This window comes from Aspergillus aculeatinus, assembly GCF_003184765.1.
Source record: "Aspergillus aculeatinus CBS 121060 unplaced genomic scaffold BO66scaffold_14, whole genome shotgun sequence".
Taxonomy (NCBI): Eukaryota; Fungi; Ascomycota; class Eurotiomycetes; order Eurotiales; family Aspergillaceae; genus Aspergillus; species Aspergillus aculeatinus.
In genome coordinates this window covers 49,384-65,350 of record NW_020291483.1, presented here as the reverse complement: position 1 = coordinate 65,350, position 15,967 = coordinate 49,384, and the positions used below count along the sequence as shown (strand labels likewise).

General features: G+C 52.9%; 5 protein-coding genes across 5 annotated transcripts; 2 read left to right on the top strand and 3 right to left on the bottom strand.

Moving 5' to 3' along the window:
* Positions 1–2,551: 2,551 nt before the first annotated feature.
* BO66DRAFT_390383 (cytochrome P450) lies at positions 2,552–4,538 on the bottom strand. Its single transcript, XM_025646991.1, has 4 exons — positions 4,376–4,538; positions 3,202–4,311; positions 2,979–3,145; positions 2,552–2,911 (listed from the first exon to the last, which is right to left on the bottom strand). The coding sequence occupies exons 1-4, from the start codon at positions 4,439–4,441 to the stop codon at positions 2,758–2,760; spliced, it is 1,497 nt and encodes a 498-aa protein (XP_025505697.1). The 5' UTR covers positions 4,442–4,538; the 3' UTR covers positions 2,552–2,757.
* A 1,427-nt stretch (positions 4,539–5,965) lies between these two features.
* Positions 5,966–9,937, top strand: BO66DRAFT_41807 (acetyl-CoA synthetase-like protein). Its single transcript, XM_025649717.1, has 2 exons — positions 5,966–8,514; positions 8,569–9,937. The coding sequence occupies exons 1-2, from the start codon at positions 6,325–6,327 to the stop codon at positions 9,841–9,843; spliced, it is 3,465 nt and encodes a 1,154-aa protein (XP_025505696.1). The 5' UTR covers positions 5,966–6,324; the 3' UTR covers positions 9,844–9,937.
* A 620-nt stretch (positions 9,938–10,557) lies between these two features.
* BO66DRAFT_436746 (uncharacterized protein) lies at positions 10,558–12,810 on the top strand (the record flags this gene model as incomplete). The annotated part of the gene is made up of 3 exons (XM_025650941.1): positions 10,558–10,752; positions 10,869–11,078; positions 12,511–12,810. 3 exons carry the CDS (start codon positions 10,558–10,560, stop codon positions 12,808–12,810), a joined length of 705 nt encoding a protein of 234 aa, XP_025505695.1.
* Positions 12,811–13,156: 346 nt separating this feature from the next.
* On the bottom strand, positions 13,157–13,720 carry BO66DRAFT_41765 (uncharacterized protein). The gene has a single exon (XM_025649694.1). It carries the CDS (start codon positions 13,590–13,592, stop codon positions 13,302–13,304), a length of 291 nt encoding a protein of 96 aa, XP_025505694.1. The 5' UTR covers positions 13,593–13,720; the 3' UTR covers positions 13,157–13,301.
* Positions 13,721–13,912: 192 nt separating this feature from the next.
* On the bottom strand, positions 13,913–15,907 carry BO66DRAFT_469974 (general substrate transporter). The gene is made up of 2 exons (XM_025652755.1): positions 15,451–15,907; positions 13,913–15,396 (listed from the first exon to the last, which is right to left on the bottom strand). The coding sequence occupies exons 1-2, from the start codon at positions 15,814–15,816 to the stop codon at positions 14,110–14,112; spliced, it is 1,653 nt and encodes a 550-aa protein (XP_025505693.1). The 5' UTR covers positions 15,817–15,907; the 3' UTR covers positions 13,913–14,109.
* Positions 15,908–15,967: the final 60 nt, after the last annotated feature.

Below are 15,967 nucleotides of genomic sequence, written 5' to 3'. Positions count from 1 at the left end.
GGTTTGCATGCCCCGTTGCGGGCCCGCCAATCCAATCCATGTCACCAGTCTGGCCGGGGAGAGGAGTCTCTTTCCACCACCGAAACTCTCAGCTGCACGAGGTATCAACAGTCAACAGGGTTAATGGGCCACACCGGTCAACCTCCCCCTTGATGTCTTTTCTTCTCTTTTCCTTTGACATCATTTGGTTTGAGTGATTGACCCAAGGGTTGCCTTGCGGGATGGATCTTCATTTATTCTTCCCTGTCCGTGTGTGCTGAAGTGAACAGCTTGAAGGCAACTGCCGTCATCCGGCGAATAGAGCCTGAGGCATAGGCCGGGACCGGGGAGGAAGCGAGCAACACCGACCGTCCACCCACTTCTCACCCACGTCGGCGGCCTGGTCAACCGTGGATAACAACTTGTCAACCACAATGTGTGTATCCCAGCAACACATGATACTTCCGACCGTGGTTCTTGTGAAGCCTTCCGAGAAGTCTCAAGGCCACTGCAAACCATGCAAGAATGCATTGAACGCATCGACTATACACCCCCAACCGGTAATAAACGCCAAAGCCGTCAAATGTTCTCGCGTAATGGAAGAGTTTCCTGTCTTCGAACCCCGTCGCCCAACAGACATTCGCCCTCACCTCCGGTCGTCGTACATCTCGAAGCGCTTCGCAACCACAAGAATGGCACGATCCGTAAATCATTGGAAACCCTCAAGGAGCAAAGCTTTATTGCCGCCATGTAAAACTATGTTCCTGATGATTTCAGACCACCCGAACCGATGCTTATCCGCCCGGACCGTTCTCTCCGGGTACATTAGGAGAGAAGAGCCACGAGAGAGCTGCGAGACGGCGATGCTGTCCGAAATGAGTAACACATGTTTCTTGGGGTGAACAGTGGTGTTGTTAAGAGACCTAATGGTCATCTGCATAGGGGTCATGGTAAAGCCCCATCTCGGGGTACTGAAACCGCACCCCAAACTACCCAGTGCGGAGGAGCGAAAATTGCGAGCAAGGATGACACATCCACACTCCAGGTTTGACTGCTTCTGCGGTTAGAGCATGATCGGTAAAAATGATAGACGGTAGGGATCGCTCATGAGAATTTATTGTCGCATACTGCTCCTGTGCATTGGCGTGCTGATCAGCGAACGACGCAGAACAAGGAAACCCCTCCAGCGACTACGGATATACGCCGGGACTGCAAGAATATATGGCATTGTACAGGGCATGAACGCAAAACGAAGACGAGCCGAGGCCTCGAGAAGAATTGGAAGTTCGGCTAGCCGGTCACTGGTCTGGGTCAGGTTCTCTGGACTATGCGATAAGTTGATGAGGTTTCGACTGCACATATGAGTAGACAAAACCAACTCGGCTTCGCATTATCTTTCCAAGAGGTAGGATTTGCGTCGAAAGGAAAGGTCCTGGTAGAGTGCGCTACACCTCAGTGTGGCGCAGGAACCATGGTGCAGGCCCAACACACAATCGTTTCGCATACGGTTGTTGACATCCCTCGCTCAAACGAAAGGAAAGATGAAAGGAATTCCACGGAGAAGGGAACCGGGAGGTGAAGAGAAGAAGAAGGAAGGCAGTGGCAAAAACCACCCAACCATGCAGCTACACAATGACCCGGTCGCCATTTCCGACTGATCGTCAGAGACCCGAGTGTTCAGTACAGTACCTCCTCGAAGACCCGCCAATTGCGATCGGTCCTCACGAAACCAACAGCGAAGATCTTCTGTTATGGTGGACACACTGGGGCCGCATTGGGAGGAAGATGGGCGGAATATATCTTAAGTTCTAACTGGAAAGGGGGAATAATGTTCAGGGAGCGCGTCTGGCCACCGTGTGGGCACGATAGGCGAACCAGCGGCATTCGTCGCACGGGAAAACGGACAATGACGGCCAGATGGGCCTGAAAGTATCCCAGGAGAGAACGCCACCATTCGGAACTATCTTGCCCGCCCTCATCATTGGTGGCCACGATCCCTGACGTCACCAGTGTCTAGCAGGGACTGTACCTATGTAGGTAATGAGGTACTTTTGTTGTCGGAGTGCAGTTTGGATAAAACAATAGACGCTAAGCTAAGTGGTTTCCACACAGTGGATTGTCACTAGGTGCCTACCCTAAAGTACTGGACTGCAGTGTCTCAACCCTAATGAAGAATAAGGGAATTTCTTCCGGTGTGGGGATACTAGAAGGAACAAGGAGCCTTGATGCCTCAGGCTGCGAACCCGAACTCTTCCTTTCCTAGTCCGTAAAAGGCGGTACCTATTCAAGCACGTCCACTTCGGCCCGAGATTTTGCCGTCGGAGTTTCTAAATCGGAACTTCCAACTAAGCCCGCCTCACCGCCCGCAGGAGAGCTACTCGTAGGTTACTTGCCCGCCGTTCAGTTGCAAATAACTGTTCGTCCCCATGGAGACTCGAATCAAGTGTCTGAAACACGTCGAGACAGATCGGATCCATGGATCTCCTGCTCAGTGATACATGGGTGTGTACCATTCCGCGTGCGCCCTGCTGCCGTGGAATTTACTGATGTGTTGCGTTGAGAGTACGAGTGCAGCTTTCGAGACCTCGGCTACTTCTTTCCTATGTTCTCCTACATTCCTGGCTCACCCGAGGAATTACAGAAAGTCGCTGGTATTTCCGTTCTATCCGACATGGGGTTACACGATGCGATGCGAAGACGATCATCAACTTGATCTTGCACTGGTCAGAGAGTCCCCAGAATAATTCTTCTCGGCGGCACACGCGACCGGCCCGAGGCCTAGACCCGTGGATGCAGCTTCACCATCAGTGGCTTTTTCTCCCATAGCGAGAACACCTTCTGCTTATCCCAATTCATCGACTCTGGCGCTAGTGACAAGTCGAAATGGTACAGCACCTTCGCCAAAATAATCCGCATCTCGTGATAGGCCAAACTATTTCGGATGTCAGCTATCGTGCTACAGACACTGCCGAGTATTCTAAGCTAGCGACAATACGTACTTCTTGCCCAAACAGTTGCGTGGTCCATAGGAGAATGGTTGGAAGGCGGCCTTATTGTCGTTGGCGAATTCCGGATCATCAGTCCATCGTTCCGGGATGAACTCGTTCGGTCGCCTGAAGTTTTCCGAGCTACGGTATGTCGCCCAGTGATGCACGGAGAGTGAAATCTGCAGCCCGGTAAGCTTGTGCTCATCTAGACAAGGAGCCGGATGGGGTCACTTGCGTTTCCTGGGATAAATTCTCCGCACACCGTCATCCCTCCCTCTGGCACCCGGCGAGCGGTGCCAACAGGCACGGGTGGATAAACCCGCAATCCCTCCTCGATGCATGCGTTCAAATACTTCAGGTGCGCGAGCCGAGTCATCTCGATCTCTTCGTCTTTGAATGCCTCCCGAATCTCCTGCGTGATCTTCCGCATCTTCTCCGGGTGCCTCAGCAACTGATACGTAAGGCCGCTTAGCGCGGTGGCGGTCGTCTCTGTCCCAGCCACCATGAACAGTTGAGAGTTGGAGTACATCTCGTCGCGGCTGAGCTGCAGGGACCCCTTCTGCTCCATCACGAGTCCCCAGATATCCGGCTTGTCGAGGGTTTGATTGACTCGCCAATCAACCCGTGCTTTGCAGGCTTTGTAGTGCGCCCGGGCCTTTTCCCGCAGGGAGCGAGGAACAACAAGAGCCATAATCGCAGTGAGCCAGGAGTAGTAACGGCTCACGCGCAGGAGGCAGAGCACCTTCACACTGGCGAAAATTCCGCCCACCCACTCCATATACCCAGTGCCTTTGAGCAGGTTCAACGGATCTCCAAAGGTCAGGTCTCCCATGATATCGAAGGTGGTCAGATTATACATGCGGACCATCTCAACATTGGCCTCCGGGCTTTCCCGGGCACTCTCCTGCAGCTGGTCGACAAGCATATCCGCGTACTGTGCGATCAGGGGCTGTTGCTTTCGGAGCGCTTTGTCCGAAAATGCATGGGAAAAATTCCGCCTGAAGCGCGAGTGATCGTGCGCATTGGCACGGATGATATCCGGCGCGCCATAAGGGGTCGGTCCGTAAAAGCGGCGGTCCTTTTCGGTGCTTCTTCTACCGCCACTAGCATGACCATAAATGTCCCGCCAGGCCTGCGCCGAAGTGAAGCTCAGCTCATCTGGAGAGAACCGGACAGCGTCACCGTAGGTACGGTGCAGGCTCTGTAACCAGAGCACATGGTCACCCTTCGCAGTGTGGTATGCGGAAAGCAAGTAGGTGACCGCAGCCAATCTAGGGCCCGGAAACCTTCTCAGAGGGCTGAACAGGAGTTCGTAGCAGCCATTGATCACCCCCGCCAGGAGGATCTAGATCGGACCATACAGCATCAGTAATCCATCGCAAAATGCATCGTCAACGATCGTTACTCACCACTCCGATCGCAAGGAGAAGATGATGATGCTCATAACCAACATGTAGCAGGCCGTAAGCAGCCATTGCTAGCCAAGGTCTCGGTCGTCACAAAAGCAGTTTATATCAAAAGCGTCCACGCGTTCAGGCGGCACTAGCTTCCAGATCAAATATCAGAGACTACAACATGTTGCACAGATACACTGCACTCGGACTGATATTTATAACTTGAAGGCGCTCGTACGTTCACTCTCCCCGCCACTACAATCGCAACCGGAACACAGATGCCTACCAATGCCTGCATAACGCTCGCTTATGCTACGAAACTTCTGAATTAGCCATTTCTTCCCTGGCCGAGTACCTTGCCCCGACGCTGCATTTCCATCGCAAGCGACCGTCAACTGCCCACCAACAAGATGTAGGTGGGTACCTTTGTGCCGAAAGCCGTTTCACAACAGGGATGTGCTATCACAAAGGGCTTCATATGACGCATTCTATTTGATGCCTTGATGCTCGTTGAGGAGAGCTCTGCAGCAATTGTTTCCTTGCCGAGCGGGGAAGTTGATGGAGTGTGGAGGTGCAAAAGAGGGGAACCCTGGTTAGTGCAGACGACAGTCGTCGAAGCCAGGCCCACCTCACCGAGTGGTGTCTTCACGACTGAATCATACGTCTAGCTTTACAAACCAATATCCTCCAGAATCCTGTCAGATTGAATGTCAGCAACCTCTCCACCATATAGATGCCACATGCGGCGGAAACTCTATCTATTTGCCTACTCATTGACAAGCGCGAAGGATCCGCGGCTGAGGGGATCATAGATTCCTCAACGATGTCGGGACTAGGCGGGGCGTGGATGGTGTGACACAAATGGCTTCCACATGAAGTGTTATGCATTGGTCTGTGCCGATTATCCTGGTTTGTGCACGGATGCTAGTGCACTTGCAGCCCTTCATGGCTCAAGTCGTCCGTCCCCTTGATCATGACCATCCAGGTGTGCATTACCGGAACTTGTGTTCTGGCCATCATTCTCTGCGTCATTTCTGCAGCCTGTCGTCACAAGGATGCTGGGCAGAATATCCGTCCCTGACAAATCGTGACATGCGGCAGGCTCGTGTGCTTCGTGAGTGTCAATCAACTTCTCTTCGCGAGCGGCCTAGAATACTTATCTGTATTCCTCATTATGCAGAAGCCTCAGGACACTAACGGAAAACCATTGGCAGAAATCGAGAATACTCTCCACGTCAGAACCTGACTGACCGTCTGCATGAATGAAAGGAGCTTAAAGATCATGGCGCTCAAGCGGCACTGGTCACAGGCGTCGTGGTCGGCATTTTCTATATTTCTTTTGGCCGAATATACGCCACGCTCTCTTCGGGTATCGTTCACACGGTCTCCTCTCTGCCGCTCTGGGGTTGGTGAGCTTTACCAAGCTTGCCTGTGGCTATGAATTAAAGGAAAGCGCTATCCCCCCGAGTCTTAACATACAGACACAACGCATCATTGAGCATTAGACGGCCAAGGCGAAGAGTTGTGGCTGGCCGCCTAGATGCCTCTAGGGTTAACCGTACCCACCAAGAACGCAGGCCAACCGACGACAGGCACCAGACATGTAGATTCGCTAGCCACGAAGTATAAAGGCTGCAAACATGAAGCCGGTCACTTGCTTGCCTGATTCCTTTGGTTGAACTTTTACCTTTCTGTCTGCTTTACCTGTCTGAACTCAGCACTTTCTTGCTTGTTTTACTTGATTTTTAATCTACTCGATGATGTTATTGACTCACCCAGTCTGCGTCACATGTCGGAACCATGCCGACCTTATCACGTTTCTTTCATCCTGTATCTCTTTCCTTCGGTCGGCAATGGACAGGTTGATCACCGGATAAGCCGTTTTCACAGAAGCGAAAACCTCCCCGTCAAGCCCGACTATTTTGCGGAGTTGCAAGCGTTCCTTTCGGTCTGGTCCGGGTATTATGGAGGGTTTAAGCGACATCACAGGTGGCCCATTACTAGATTACCCACAGACGGTATACGAGCAATTCGAATCAATAGCTCGTCGGCACCATGATCGACCAGCTCTCATTGAGATCAGCAAAGTAAGAGCCCACGAACCTCCGCCGCAAGGATCGAGTCTTCGCCAATGGACGTATAAGGAACTGCTGCATGCCGTGTCAAGCTTTGTGCCCTGGTTTGAAAGCCACGGCATGGGGCCGGGCTCAATCCTCTTCGTCCTCTGCCACAATCGGGCAGAATACATCATTGCCACATTGGCAGCGTATGCAGCGGGTTGGATTCATGTTCCTATCAATCCAAACGAAGTATCTAGCAAAGATGATGTGCAGTATATCATCGACACGGTTGTCAACCATTTCGACCCTGCCTCTATCGGTATTGTGGCTCAGGATCGTTCCGTCCGCCCGAGCCTCGACCGGCTCAGATGGCCGGCCCCAACAGTCCAAGTGTCATTTCTCGATGATCAAGTACCATGGCTCTCCTTCAATCAGATGTCTACTCTTCGAAGCAAGGTAGAAAAGGCAGGGAAAGGAGAAGCGAGATCCGTGCTCTTCACCAGCGGAACAGCATCCCGCCCTAAAGGCTGTCCCTTGAGGATGACGGCATACATTCACGTCTTGATTAATTCGCTCGGTATCGGGAACCTCAAACCTGGCGACAAGCTGCTCTCGACTGCCCCAAGCTATCATGCCTTTGGGCTTCTTTGCACTATTCTTCCTCTGGTTCAGGGGGCATGCGTCGTTTTTGCTGGGAACACTTTCGATCCCTTATTGACTATCGACACAATCCAGCATCAAGAATGCACACACTTGTGTTTAGTTCCCACCATGCTGCACGGCCTCGAGCAGTTCCATTCTACTTTCAATTCTTCCAGTCTACATGCGGTCCTATTCGCAGGAATGGTCCTCAGCCCCGATGCTCTCCGCCGCTGCTTGGAGCTTTTCGGGAACATAACAGTCGAGAACCTGTACGGGATGAGCGAAGGGGTTGTGGCTACCACCGGTCCCGTGGGGGATGTAAGTCGCATCTCGCATGGTCAAGATGTGGCAGTCGGGAGACCTGGCATGGGGGCGCGGATTCGTATTTGTGACCCTGGTCAGCGATCTCCTCTTGCAGTGGGACTGCCAGGTCAATTACACTACGCTGGGAGTTCCTTGATTCAGCACTATCTCGGGGCATCCGACGACGATTTTCATGATGAGCCAGACGGTCTGCGCTGGTTCAACACGGGTGATCAGGCATTTGTCGGGACGGATGGGCTGGTATATCTGGTTGGTAGGTACAAGGATTTGATCATTCGTGGCGGAGAGAATCTTTCTCCGGCTAGGATTGAAGGCGTCTTGGCTGAGGTCCCGGAGCTGCGTTCATTGAACACACAGATCGTGGCCGGTGGAGAACCGATTGCTGGGGAAGTCCCAGTGGCTGTCGTCGCCGTGGCTCCTAGTGCCAAGCAAGTCAGCTTGATCCAGAGCACAGTACGCTCGGTACTTGGGGTGATCCATGTCCCCACGGCTGTGGTTTCGCTTCAGGATCTGGGCATTGATGACTTTCCACGAACGGCTGCAGGGAAGATACGAAAATCTAATTTGTGCGCTCTCTATCGCTTATTCGAAGAGCGCCAAGCCCAGCATGGCGTTGGCATGATCGACCAGCCGGTTGACGTCACCGAGGCAGTGACAGGGGTGTGGGCGCGCACTCTCGGGATCAAGACATCCGAGATCGATGTGGACGCTCCTTTGTCGAACTTCGCGGATAGTATCTTGCAGCTCACCACGCGGCACCAAATCGAAAAGGCTACCGGACGGTGTGTGGCTCTGGCTGAGTGGCTTCAAGCGACTAGCATCACAGAGCAGATATCTCTTCTCGCCAGCAGTGATGTCGCTCCCCACACCAATGGCGATGGTAAGGATCTCGGTAAAGACCAGCAAGTTCCAGATATCGATTCCGCGGTCTACGCTACACTTATGCAAAGAGCTTTCGAGCGGACCAGACTAGCCGTGGAGAATGTCCTGGGTAAAGACGGACTGTCTTGGGAGGATGTGGCAGAAGTCATCCCATGCAGAGATGCTGTACAGGTCGCATGCAAGTCTCGCTTGATCGACAGTGCCAGTATTCGGACATGTATGTTGTGCAACGGAGCTACAGCTGAGGTTAGTACGACACTTTCTTCAATCTTTATCTTGTCTAACGTGCGACCTTGGTAGAGCGCTCGACATGCTTTCGTTACCGCACTAGCAGAGCATCCCATCTTGCTATCCTACCTCGTGGTCGATGACAAACACCTTGATGCTCAGCTCGGGCTATATGTGGTGCTTCGTCAAACCCCTGAGATTCTTGATCGGTGCATCCACAGTGAGCTAGTCGTCGACAGCCTCGAAGAACTCACCAGGATAACCACCGAACATCCGTTCCGAATGCCTGCTGTCCTTCCAGGTCCCAATTTCGGTGCCCTGATCGTTTCCGTCCGGGAGACACAATCCGCCGCCATCATTACAAATATCGCCCACACGGTAGTCGACAAAACAAACCACGGCCTTTTCAACCGCGATCTGGACAGCGCCCTCAGCGGAAATTCTCTCGACGCGCACCTCTCCTTCAAGTCCTGGGCGGACACTCAATACAAACAGCGCACGTCCCCGAAAGCCACCGAGGCGGTCAACTTCTACGTCGACTCTCTCCAGGGCCTGAAGACGCACCACCACGCCCTCTGGCCCATCTACACCCCAGAGATCAATGTCCCGCCGCACCGACTCCACAAAGCCGGAGAAACCATCGTTTTCGCCGCCCCCTCAATCGCCCGTCTCCGCCAGCAGCAGCCTCATCTCACCGCACCGATCCTCGTCAAAGCCGCCTTGATCCTCCTAATCCTCTCTCGCACAAACCACACCCACGCCCTCTTCGTCGGCATGGAAGCCGCCCGCTCCGAGTACGCTTTCCCGGACCCTGGCGCTCCCGCCCTGCCCTCCGACGCGGTCGACGTCGCCGGCCCGACCTTCAATTGGTCCTTCAACCTCGTAGCCTTCCGCCCGGATGAAACTGTTCTCGACTTCCTCATGCGCGTCTACCGCGAGCAGCTCAAGCAGACGAAGCATGCAAACGTCCCTTGGCATCGCGTGTTCGAGGGACTGGATCTTTCGGCAGATGAGATCTTGACCAAGGTTACCAACGCGTGTGTGTTCAACTGGATGCCGGGGCTGGGGCCGGACATGCTCGGGGCAAATCCGTATACGAATCTTAAGCCGCTGGTGTTTCATGTTCGACCCAAGGTGGGCCTGGTGTTGAATGCGGGGCAGGGGGGCCCGGATGGGAGTCAGTTGGTGTTGATGGCGGAGGGGGCGATTGGGAATGGGCCGGTGGCTTGGGGGGTGAGGGTTTTGGAGGAGATGAAGCGGAATGTGCTTTGGGTGTCTGAGGAAGGGAATGTGGGGAGGCCGGTGAGGGATTTTGTGGAGGCGTTGGGGTGGGATTTGGCGTCATAAGACTCTTGTGATGGCTGATGAGGTTGATTGTAACGGGCCATACAGAGAGGATGGTAAGAGGGCGTTGCGAGCTCTATGTCTGGTCTGTTAGGTCTTGGGCTGTTGGAAAAATGATATTATCCTGGTGCAGCTCACGGGTTTCTGCGGCTCAAGCAGCCAGTATACTCTTCCCAGACAGGACATCATGTTCACTCACTCTTCTCGTATACACAAGCACAAGCGTGCGTGCAATGGCCCGGGAGTCTTACAACCGAAACCCGAGGGGACCTCTTCGTGTCGAGATCAAGGTCGATACCGCGACAGCAATAGATTGACCTTATGTGAATGTAATGGGATTGTATCAGGTCTTTCGGTGTAGGCGACATCCGTAGGCCGCAGGTTAATGGCGTGGACCGTTCAATTCGGGCGATGACTGGGTGAATCCCTACAGCTAGGTGGATTCACAATCAGAGGATGGGACAATAGATTGTATTGCAAGTTAATCGAGTCCTTCATTGAATGTAATGTTTGTGAATCACATCGTAGCCACCAGAAATCGAGCTGTCAAGCCGACAACCTAGTCAACTTCGATCTTCTCTCAACCTCTGAACAACCAATACAATCCAACCTAGCCTCCCGAAAAGCTTGGAGATAATATATCCCAAGCTATCTAGGTTCAACTATCCTGTTTCCTACTTTGTTCACTCCTCAGACTTCCAGACCAAGCGTCCAGGAATGGCACCTCAGGAAATCAATGACAAACCTAAACGGAAACGAGAAATACCTTCCCCACGATACTCGCCCTACGGCGATGGCAGACCCCAAAGCCCAGAGGAACGCACGGCAATCCTAGCTTGTCGATTCCGGGATGAGATGAGCATCAGGCGCAAGAACCTCGACTCGGAGTACGGGGATAGCACGTTGCATACGGTAACGAGATGGCGTTCCCATCAGTAAGTGCCTCGTAAATCGCACCTCAGGCCTCAGGATCCGCTCGAGGAAACTGATGCATACATGTAGCAACTTTTACATCGATGGGTTTCCAGACGCACGCGGAGGTTCGGTCGGGACGCGGGCTATACCAAGCCTACGAGATCTTCGTCACTTCAAGGCACCCCCACGTAAAGCTCATCATGAGCAATGCGGTTGCTCCCGAGAATGAAGAGGATCTACTCCGGTCTGAGCTGTTGATCATCTTGGCGGTAATGCATTCGCGATTGCGGGTCGAAACGATGTTAGAACACGTCGTCATGCCAGTAAGTCTTTGCTCTCCTTTGAGCTTGCATCATCATTCCCTTGGCCTATCCCTACTTGAATAGTCGCTTACGTGCCTTATTTGAAGGTTGGTGCTTTCCGCATTCATGCCTCCATGCCGCGCGGGCTCTAGGATTACGATTCACGCCGGGGAAAGAACCCAAGAGTATGCATGGTAATAGCTATGTTATGCTCGGAGTCTCTACGGCTTTTACCGACATACCGCGTCGTCTTTCCCGATGACAGCGATTTTCGGACGCTGATGCATCAAGTGTATCACCGAGTTCCTCTTGGCAGGGGCCAAGGGTCTATCAGTGCACCTTCACAGACGCTCGGGGATTTCATCGTGGTATAAACCAGGCAAGCGTCGCTCTGTCGAGGAGGATATCTCTCCTTGGATTTCCACGAGAAATACCCCAGCGCCGGGTCCAAGAGATTTGATGGAGTGCTTGATCACTAGTTGTCTGGCTCCAGACTACTCAACCTGTTCCTTAACATTTCGTTACGCTCTTCCTGCTCAAGTGTCTCCTTTTATCATTGTCCATCAAATACACGCTTTAAAGCTTCATTTCCTTACTTCTTTCGACGAAAAACCGAAGAGCTGACTCACTTCTGGATCCCCAGGCTATAGCGAGCCGGTTGCATGATCGTTCTTCCTAACTCTGCTTTGTTATTCATGTTAGATGCTGGTTGCGTTCGTGTACGTGCCGATGGATATCCTTTCCCCAGTTGCTCGAGCCTTGAAACCATGGGATTCCTTTTTTTTAATGGTGACCTATTCCGTTATACAGGTCTTTTCAAGTTTATTTGTCGGTGTTAAATCCAGGCCAGGTCTCGTCAAACGATGTACTGTACTGGTTGGATAGTTTCTGAAGGATGCTGCACTGAATACAAGACCAGGGCTTTACTTGCCCGGCCATGGTTGCCTGGGTTCTTAGCAAGATGAGACATTACCAATGCTTAATTAGAAAACGGTATCCAACTCTAAACTACACACATTCCCTCTACTCCCGGACAAACTATCTATGCTGTTATGAACCTCCGATTGTCTGCCACTTGCATTCGTCCCGCATGAAGAAGGAAGCCTGTATCTTTGATTACATTCCGCATTGTATCCAGACATCTTTGCCATGATTATTGATATCATTATAGGAAGCTATCATAAGACTACGGTGCAGGAACAACTTCTGTAGACGAAGAATATCATAACCATGTATTCCAAGACTTGAAAACTAGGTATTTGATTGCGTTAATACTTCCTTCAGCCTGTATTTATGATTCCACCCATCAAAAGCGCTTATACCTGGTGCTACTGTACGTGTAGTCCACGAGAAACGGCCCTTGAATGGACTGTGGTTATGGCCCCACATAGTCTCAAATGCCGCATTTGCTATTGAGGGCTTTCTTTCTACTACTTCCTTGTACTGAAACAAGGGCGATTGGTGCGTCAACCTGAAGGACTGCCAGAGTATCAAGGACTGCCCCATCGAAGGCAGTGTGTGTTTGACCACGTGCTGCTCCGGCTCGGCCAAGTGCATGCCTCCCGATAAGCTGTGCACGACCACCATGTCGCGTATCTTCCGGCCCCGTGAGGTTGTTGGCAGCGGGGATGTGGACGAGGTCTCCGCGGCGGCGGCGGCGGGCGCTCATGACCGTTCCGAGGAGGGGCATGGGGTTTTCGCTCGCCAGGAGGGCGAGTTCAGTTCCCCGATTCGGCCTGGAGATGCTGTGTGAGAATACTTTTGTTTTGCTCCGCCGGAATGCGCATTATGGGGTCATGCTAAAAAGCAAAGTATGTGCTTCTTATTCTGAGATCTTGCTCTTTCCCATCGCCTCGCTTGTTGTTTCTTATTTTCAGGGGGTTTATTCTGAAGACTCTACGAGGGATGAACAACAAAAGCGTGGCAAGTCAGTTGGATCGTCCCTCACGAGTTGAATATAAAGTTGACTGTTCTGTGCACGCCTCTTCTCGTTAAGCACCCGTCCCTTCAAGCATTCGCCTCGCTGGGGACCTTGTTCTTCCGGGATTCAGGTTGAAGTAGGTTCATACATAAGACAAATTCTTCTATCATGTTATAGCTATGAGTAGCCTACGGCCTTACCTTCGGCTGCAGGTATCATCATTCTTGTTCTGTGTTAAGGACTACTACATACAGCCTTACATACTAGGACTGTATTAAGCCGTAGCAACATCTCGGACGGGCAAGCCCTCAAGCACAAAGCGATCAGGGAAATTTGGGTACTGCAAAGTATGATGAGTCGCCTGCCGTGCGCACATCAGAAGCAAATACCACCCGCTGTATTACGGCGTGACTCACTGTCCGATGACTGAGCTGTTTAACCTGAGAAGACTTACAACGTAGTTCTTTGCGGGGATATTGATCCAATGCGCGCAGTGGTGGTCTGTATATCTTCGCACCGTCGTCCACCCGCGCCCCAAAATGGCCATATACAACAGAGGAATGCCCGTTCAAAGTACTGTTGTCGAGTCTCAAGCCCCGAAAGCTTGAAGACATTTGTGAATCACCATAATCATAGTTCTGGGGCGATACCGTTGACAACGCCACGACACCATATACTCAAATCAGGATGACAAGCGTGTTTCTATCCGCTTCCGGATTCCGACGTCCTTGTGTTATCGGGGTATGACTTTGGCATTGAGATGAACAAAATCCACGGTGGCATGATAACGTTTTCACTCTCATCTGCCCACACGGCTTCCCCCTGTCGCCCCGTTAGTCCGAGGCGGCAAATGACTTCAAGCCTCGGGACCTGGGTTCCGTGCCCAGGGTATAAATGCCGACGGTGGCGGATTTGACTACGGGCCAGGAGGCATGGCTATTCGAAAGACGATCTAGGTTGATTTCATTATGTTCGACAGGAAAACACTCTCCGAAGCAGACTTGGAATACTGAAAATAGAAATGCCATTGCTCATGAGAATTTACATACACCTTCCCCCCCTCCCAGAGTGAATTTCATCACCAGCGTCTGAAGGGTCTGAGAATGCATGTACAGTACTTCACAGGTCGGCTTAATGTCCCATCGGAACCGGTCTGTCCGCACTCTTCAGCCTCTCCTCAATGATATCCTTCCGCTCCTTCCGCAGTTGCCTCGCATACTTGACGCCGAAGCCATGCTCGAAGACCTCCTGGACCTCCTCCAACAGCAGCCCAGATACCTCGGGGTAGAAGAAGTAGATCCAGACGTAGGCGATTCCGCAGATAGCCGCGTAGAAACCGAAGGCGCCGGAGGGGGTCATCGCCTTGGCCATGGAGAGGAACGTGCTGGACACGATCACGTTGCTTCCCCAGTTGGAGCAGGTCATCCACATCGTGCCCATGGCACGGACCTCGAGGGCGAAGAAGTCGGTGCTCATCCACGCAGTGTTACCCACGGAGACGCCGTAGAAGATGACAAACCAGATGATGAAGACGAGCACGACGATCGCTGCGGGGCCTACCCCGCTGCCGATGGGCTGCATGGTCTCCATGTCTAGGGGAATGAAGTGGAAGGCAACGGCTACAGCCACCAGACCCACTGACATGCCCCAGACCGTGGAGAGAAGCAGTCGCCGGCGGCCCATCGTGTCGACAACAAACATGTTCACTCCCGTCATGATGAAGTTGGTGCCGGCGACGACGAGTCCAACGGCAGTGGAATTGTCGAAGCCGACCAGTGCAAAGAGGGTGGACGAGTAGTACATGAGTGCGTTGAAGCCGGACATCTGCGAGATCACCATCAGTCCGCAGGCGCTGATCAGCGCGCGCAGGTTGCGCGGGACCGTGTGCAGCTGCACGATCTTCGACCATCCGCTGCCGGTCTCAGCGAGCTCGCGCGCTTCGTCGCAGGCAATGCGGATGGAGTCTATTTGGGCATCAATCTGGGCTTCCGTAGCGGAGGTGCCGTAGACGCGGCGGAGGACCGCGCGCGACTCCTCAAATCGTCCGTGGTAGACCAGGTGACGGGGCGATTCGGGGCAGAACGGCATGAGCACAGCGAGGATGATGGCGGGCACGGCACCCAGGCCCACCATGTATCGCCAACCATGGTTGACATTGTTAAAGGCCGCACCGACGGCGTACGAGATCACTTGCCCACCGGTGATAGACATGTTGTTGAGTCCGATAAGGCGACCGCGGGCGCGCGCCGGTGCGATTTCCGCGATGTAGAGTGGGACGACCATCGCGGCGGACCCCACGCCCAGGCCAACAACTACCCGGCCCACCGCCATCTGTGCAATCGTGTACGCAGCGGCTTGTAGGACTGAGCCTACGACAAATAGAACGCAGCCGAGATAGATGGCCATTTTGCGGCCCCACTACTGGCTGTTAGCGCTTACAAACTCCTGTTTTTAGAGCACGGGAAGACCTACGCGGTCAGCAGTATTTCCTGCAAAGATGGCGCCAATGAACGCTCCGCCTGAGCAGAGTGACGTGATCATCTCTTGCTCGGAGCTGGAAGTAGGCCGACCGTTCAGGTCATCGTGAAGAACGACAAGTACCCCGGAGATGATACCAGTGTCGTAGCCGAAGAGCATACCAGCAATTGACGCTGTGAACGCCACAAGCCACACAAACCAGGTAATTGGGATGTCGGCGACACTGGTTGCGAGCCCATTGGGATCTGACCCCGGAGTGGATTCTGCAACCTCGATGTGCTTGGTGTCGAGCTTAGCATCGAGACTGTCCTTCGCGGTAGAGTCCGCTTTGGTACTGTAGGAGTCACTGTCTCGAGACATGATGGCAACTCGGCCAGGGAAACGGAGAAGAGAAATTTGGAGGAATCGAAAGATAAAGGCTATGGATCTAGAGAGCAGACCTTGATTCTCCTCCCCCATAGAGTTCTGCAGTGGGTATTTATACCCCAGACTGTGAAGTCATTGGGGAACG

Coding starts and splice junctions, on each gene's coding strand:
- BO66DRAFT_390383 (XM_025646991.1), bottom strand. CDS start 4,441: ATGGCTGCTTACGGCCTGCTACATGTTGGTTATGAGCATCATCATCTT. Junction 3,146..3,201: donor GAGAATTTATCCCAGGAAAC/GCAAGTGACCCC, acceptor ACCGGGCTGCAG/ATTTCACTCTCCGTGCATCA. Junction 2,912..2,978: donor CGCAACTGTTTGGGCAAGAA/GTACGTATTGTC, acceptor CATCCGAAATAG/TTTGGCCTATCACGAGATGC.
- BO66DRAFT_41807 (XM_025649717.1), top strand. CDS start 6,325: ATGGAGGGTTTAAGCGACATCACAGGTGGCCCATTACTAGATTACCCA. Junction 8,515..8,568: donor GCAACGGAGCTACAGCTGAG/GTTAGTACGACA, acceptor CGACCTTGGTAG/AGCGCTCGACATGCTTTCGT.
- BO66DRAFT_41765 (XM_025649694.1), bottom strand. CDS start 13,592: ATGTCTTCAAGCTTTCGGGGCTTGAGACTCGACAACAGTACTTTGAAC.
- BO66DRAFT_469974 (XM_025652755.1), bottom strand. CDS start 15,816: ATGTCTCGAGACAGTGACTCCTACAGTACCAAAGCGGACTCTACCGCG. Junction 15,397..15,450: donor CAGGAAATACTGCTGACCGC/GTAGGTCTTCCC, acceptor AACAGCCAGTAG/TGGGGCCGCAAAATGGCCAT.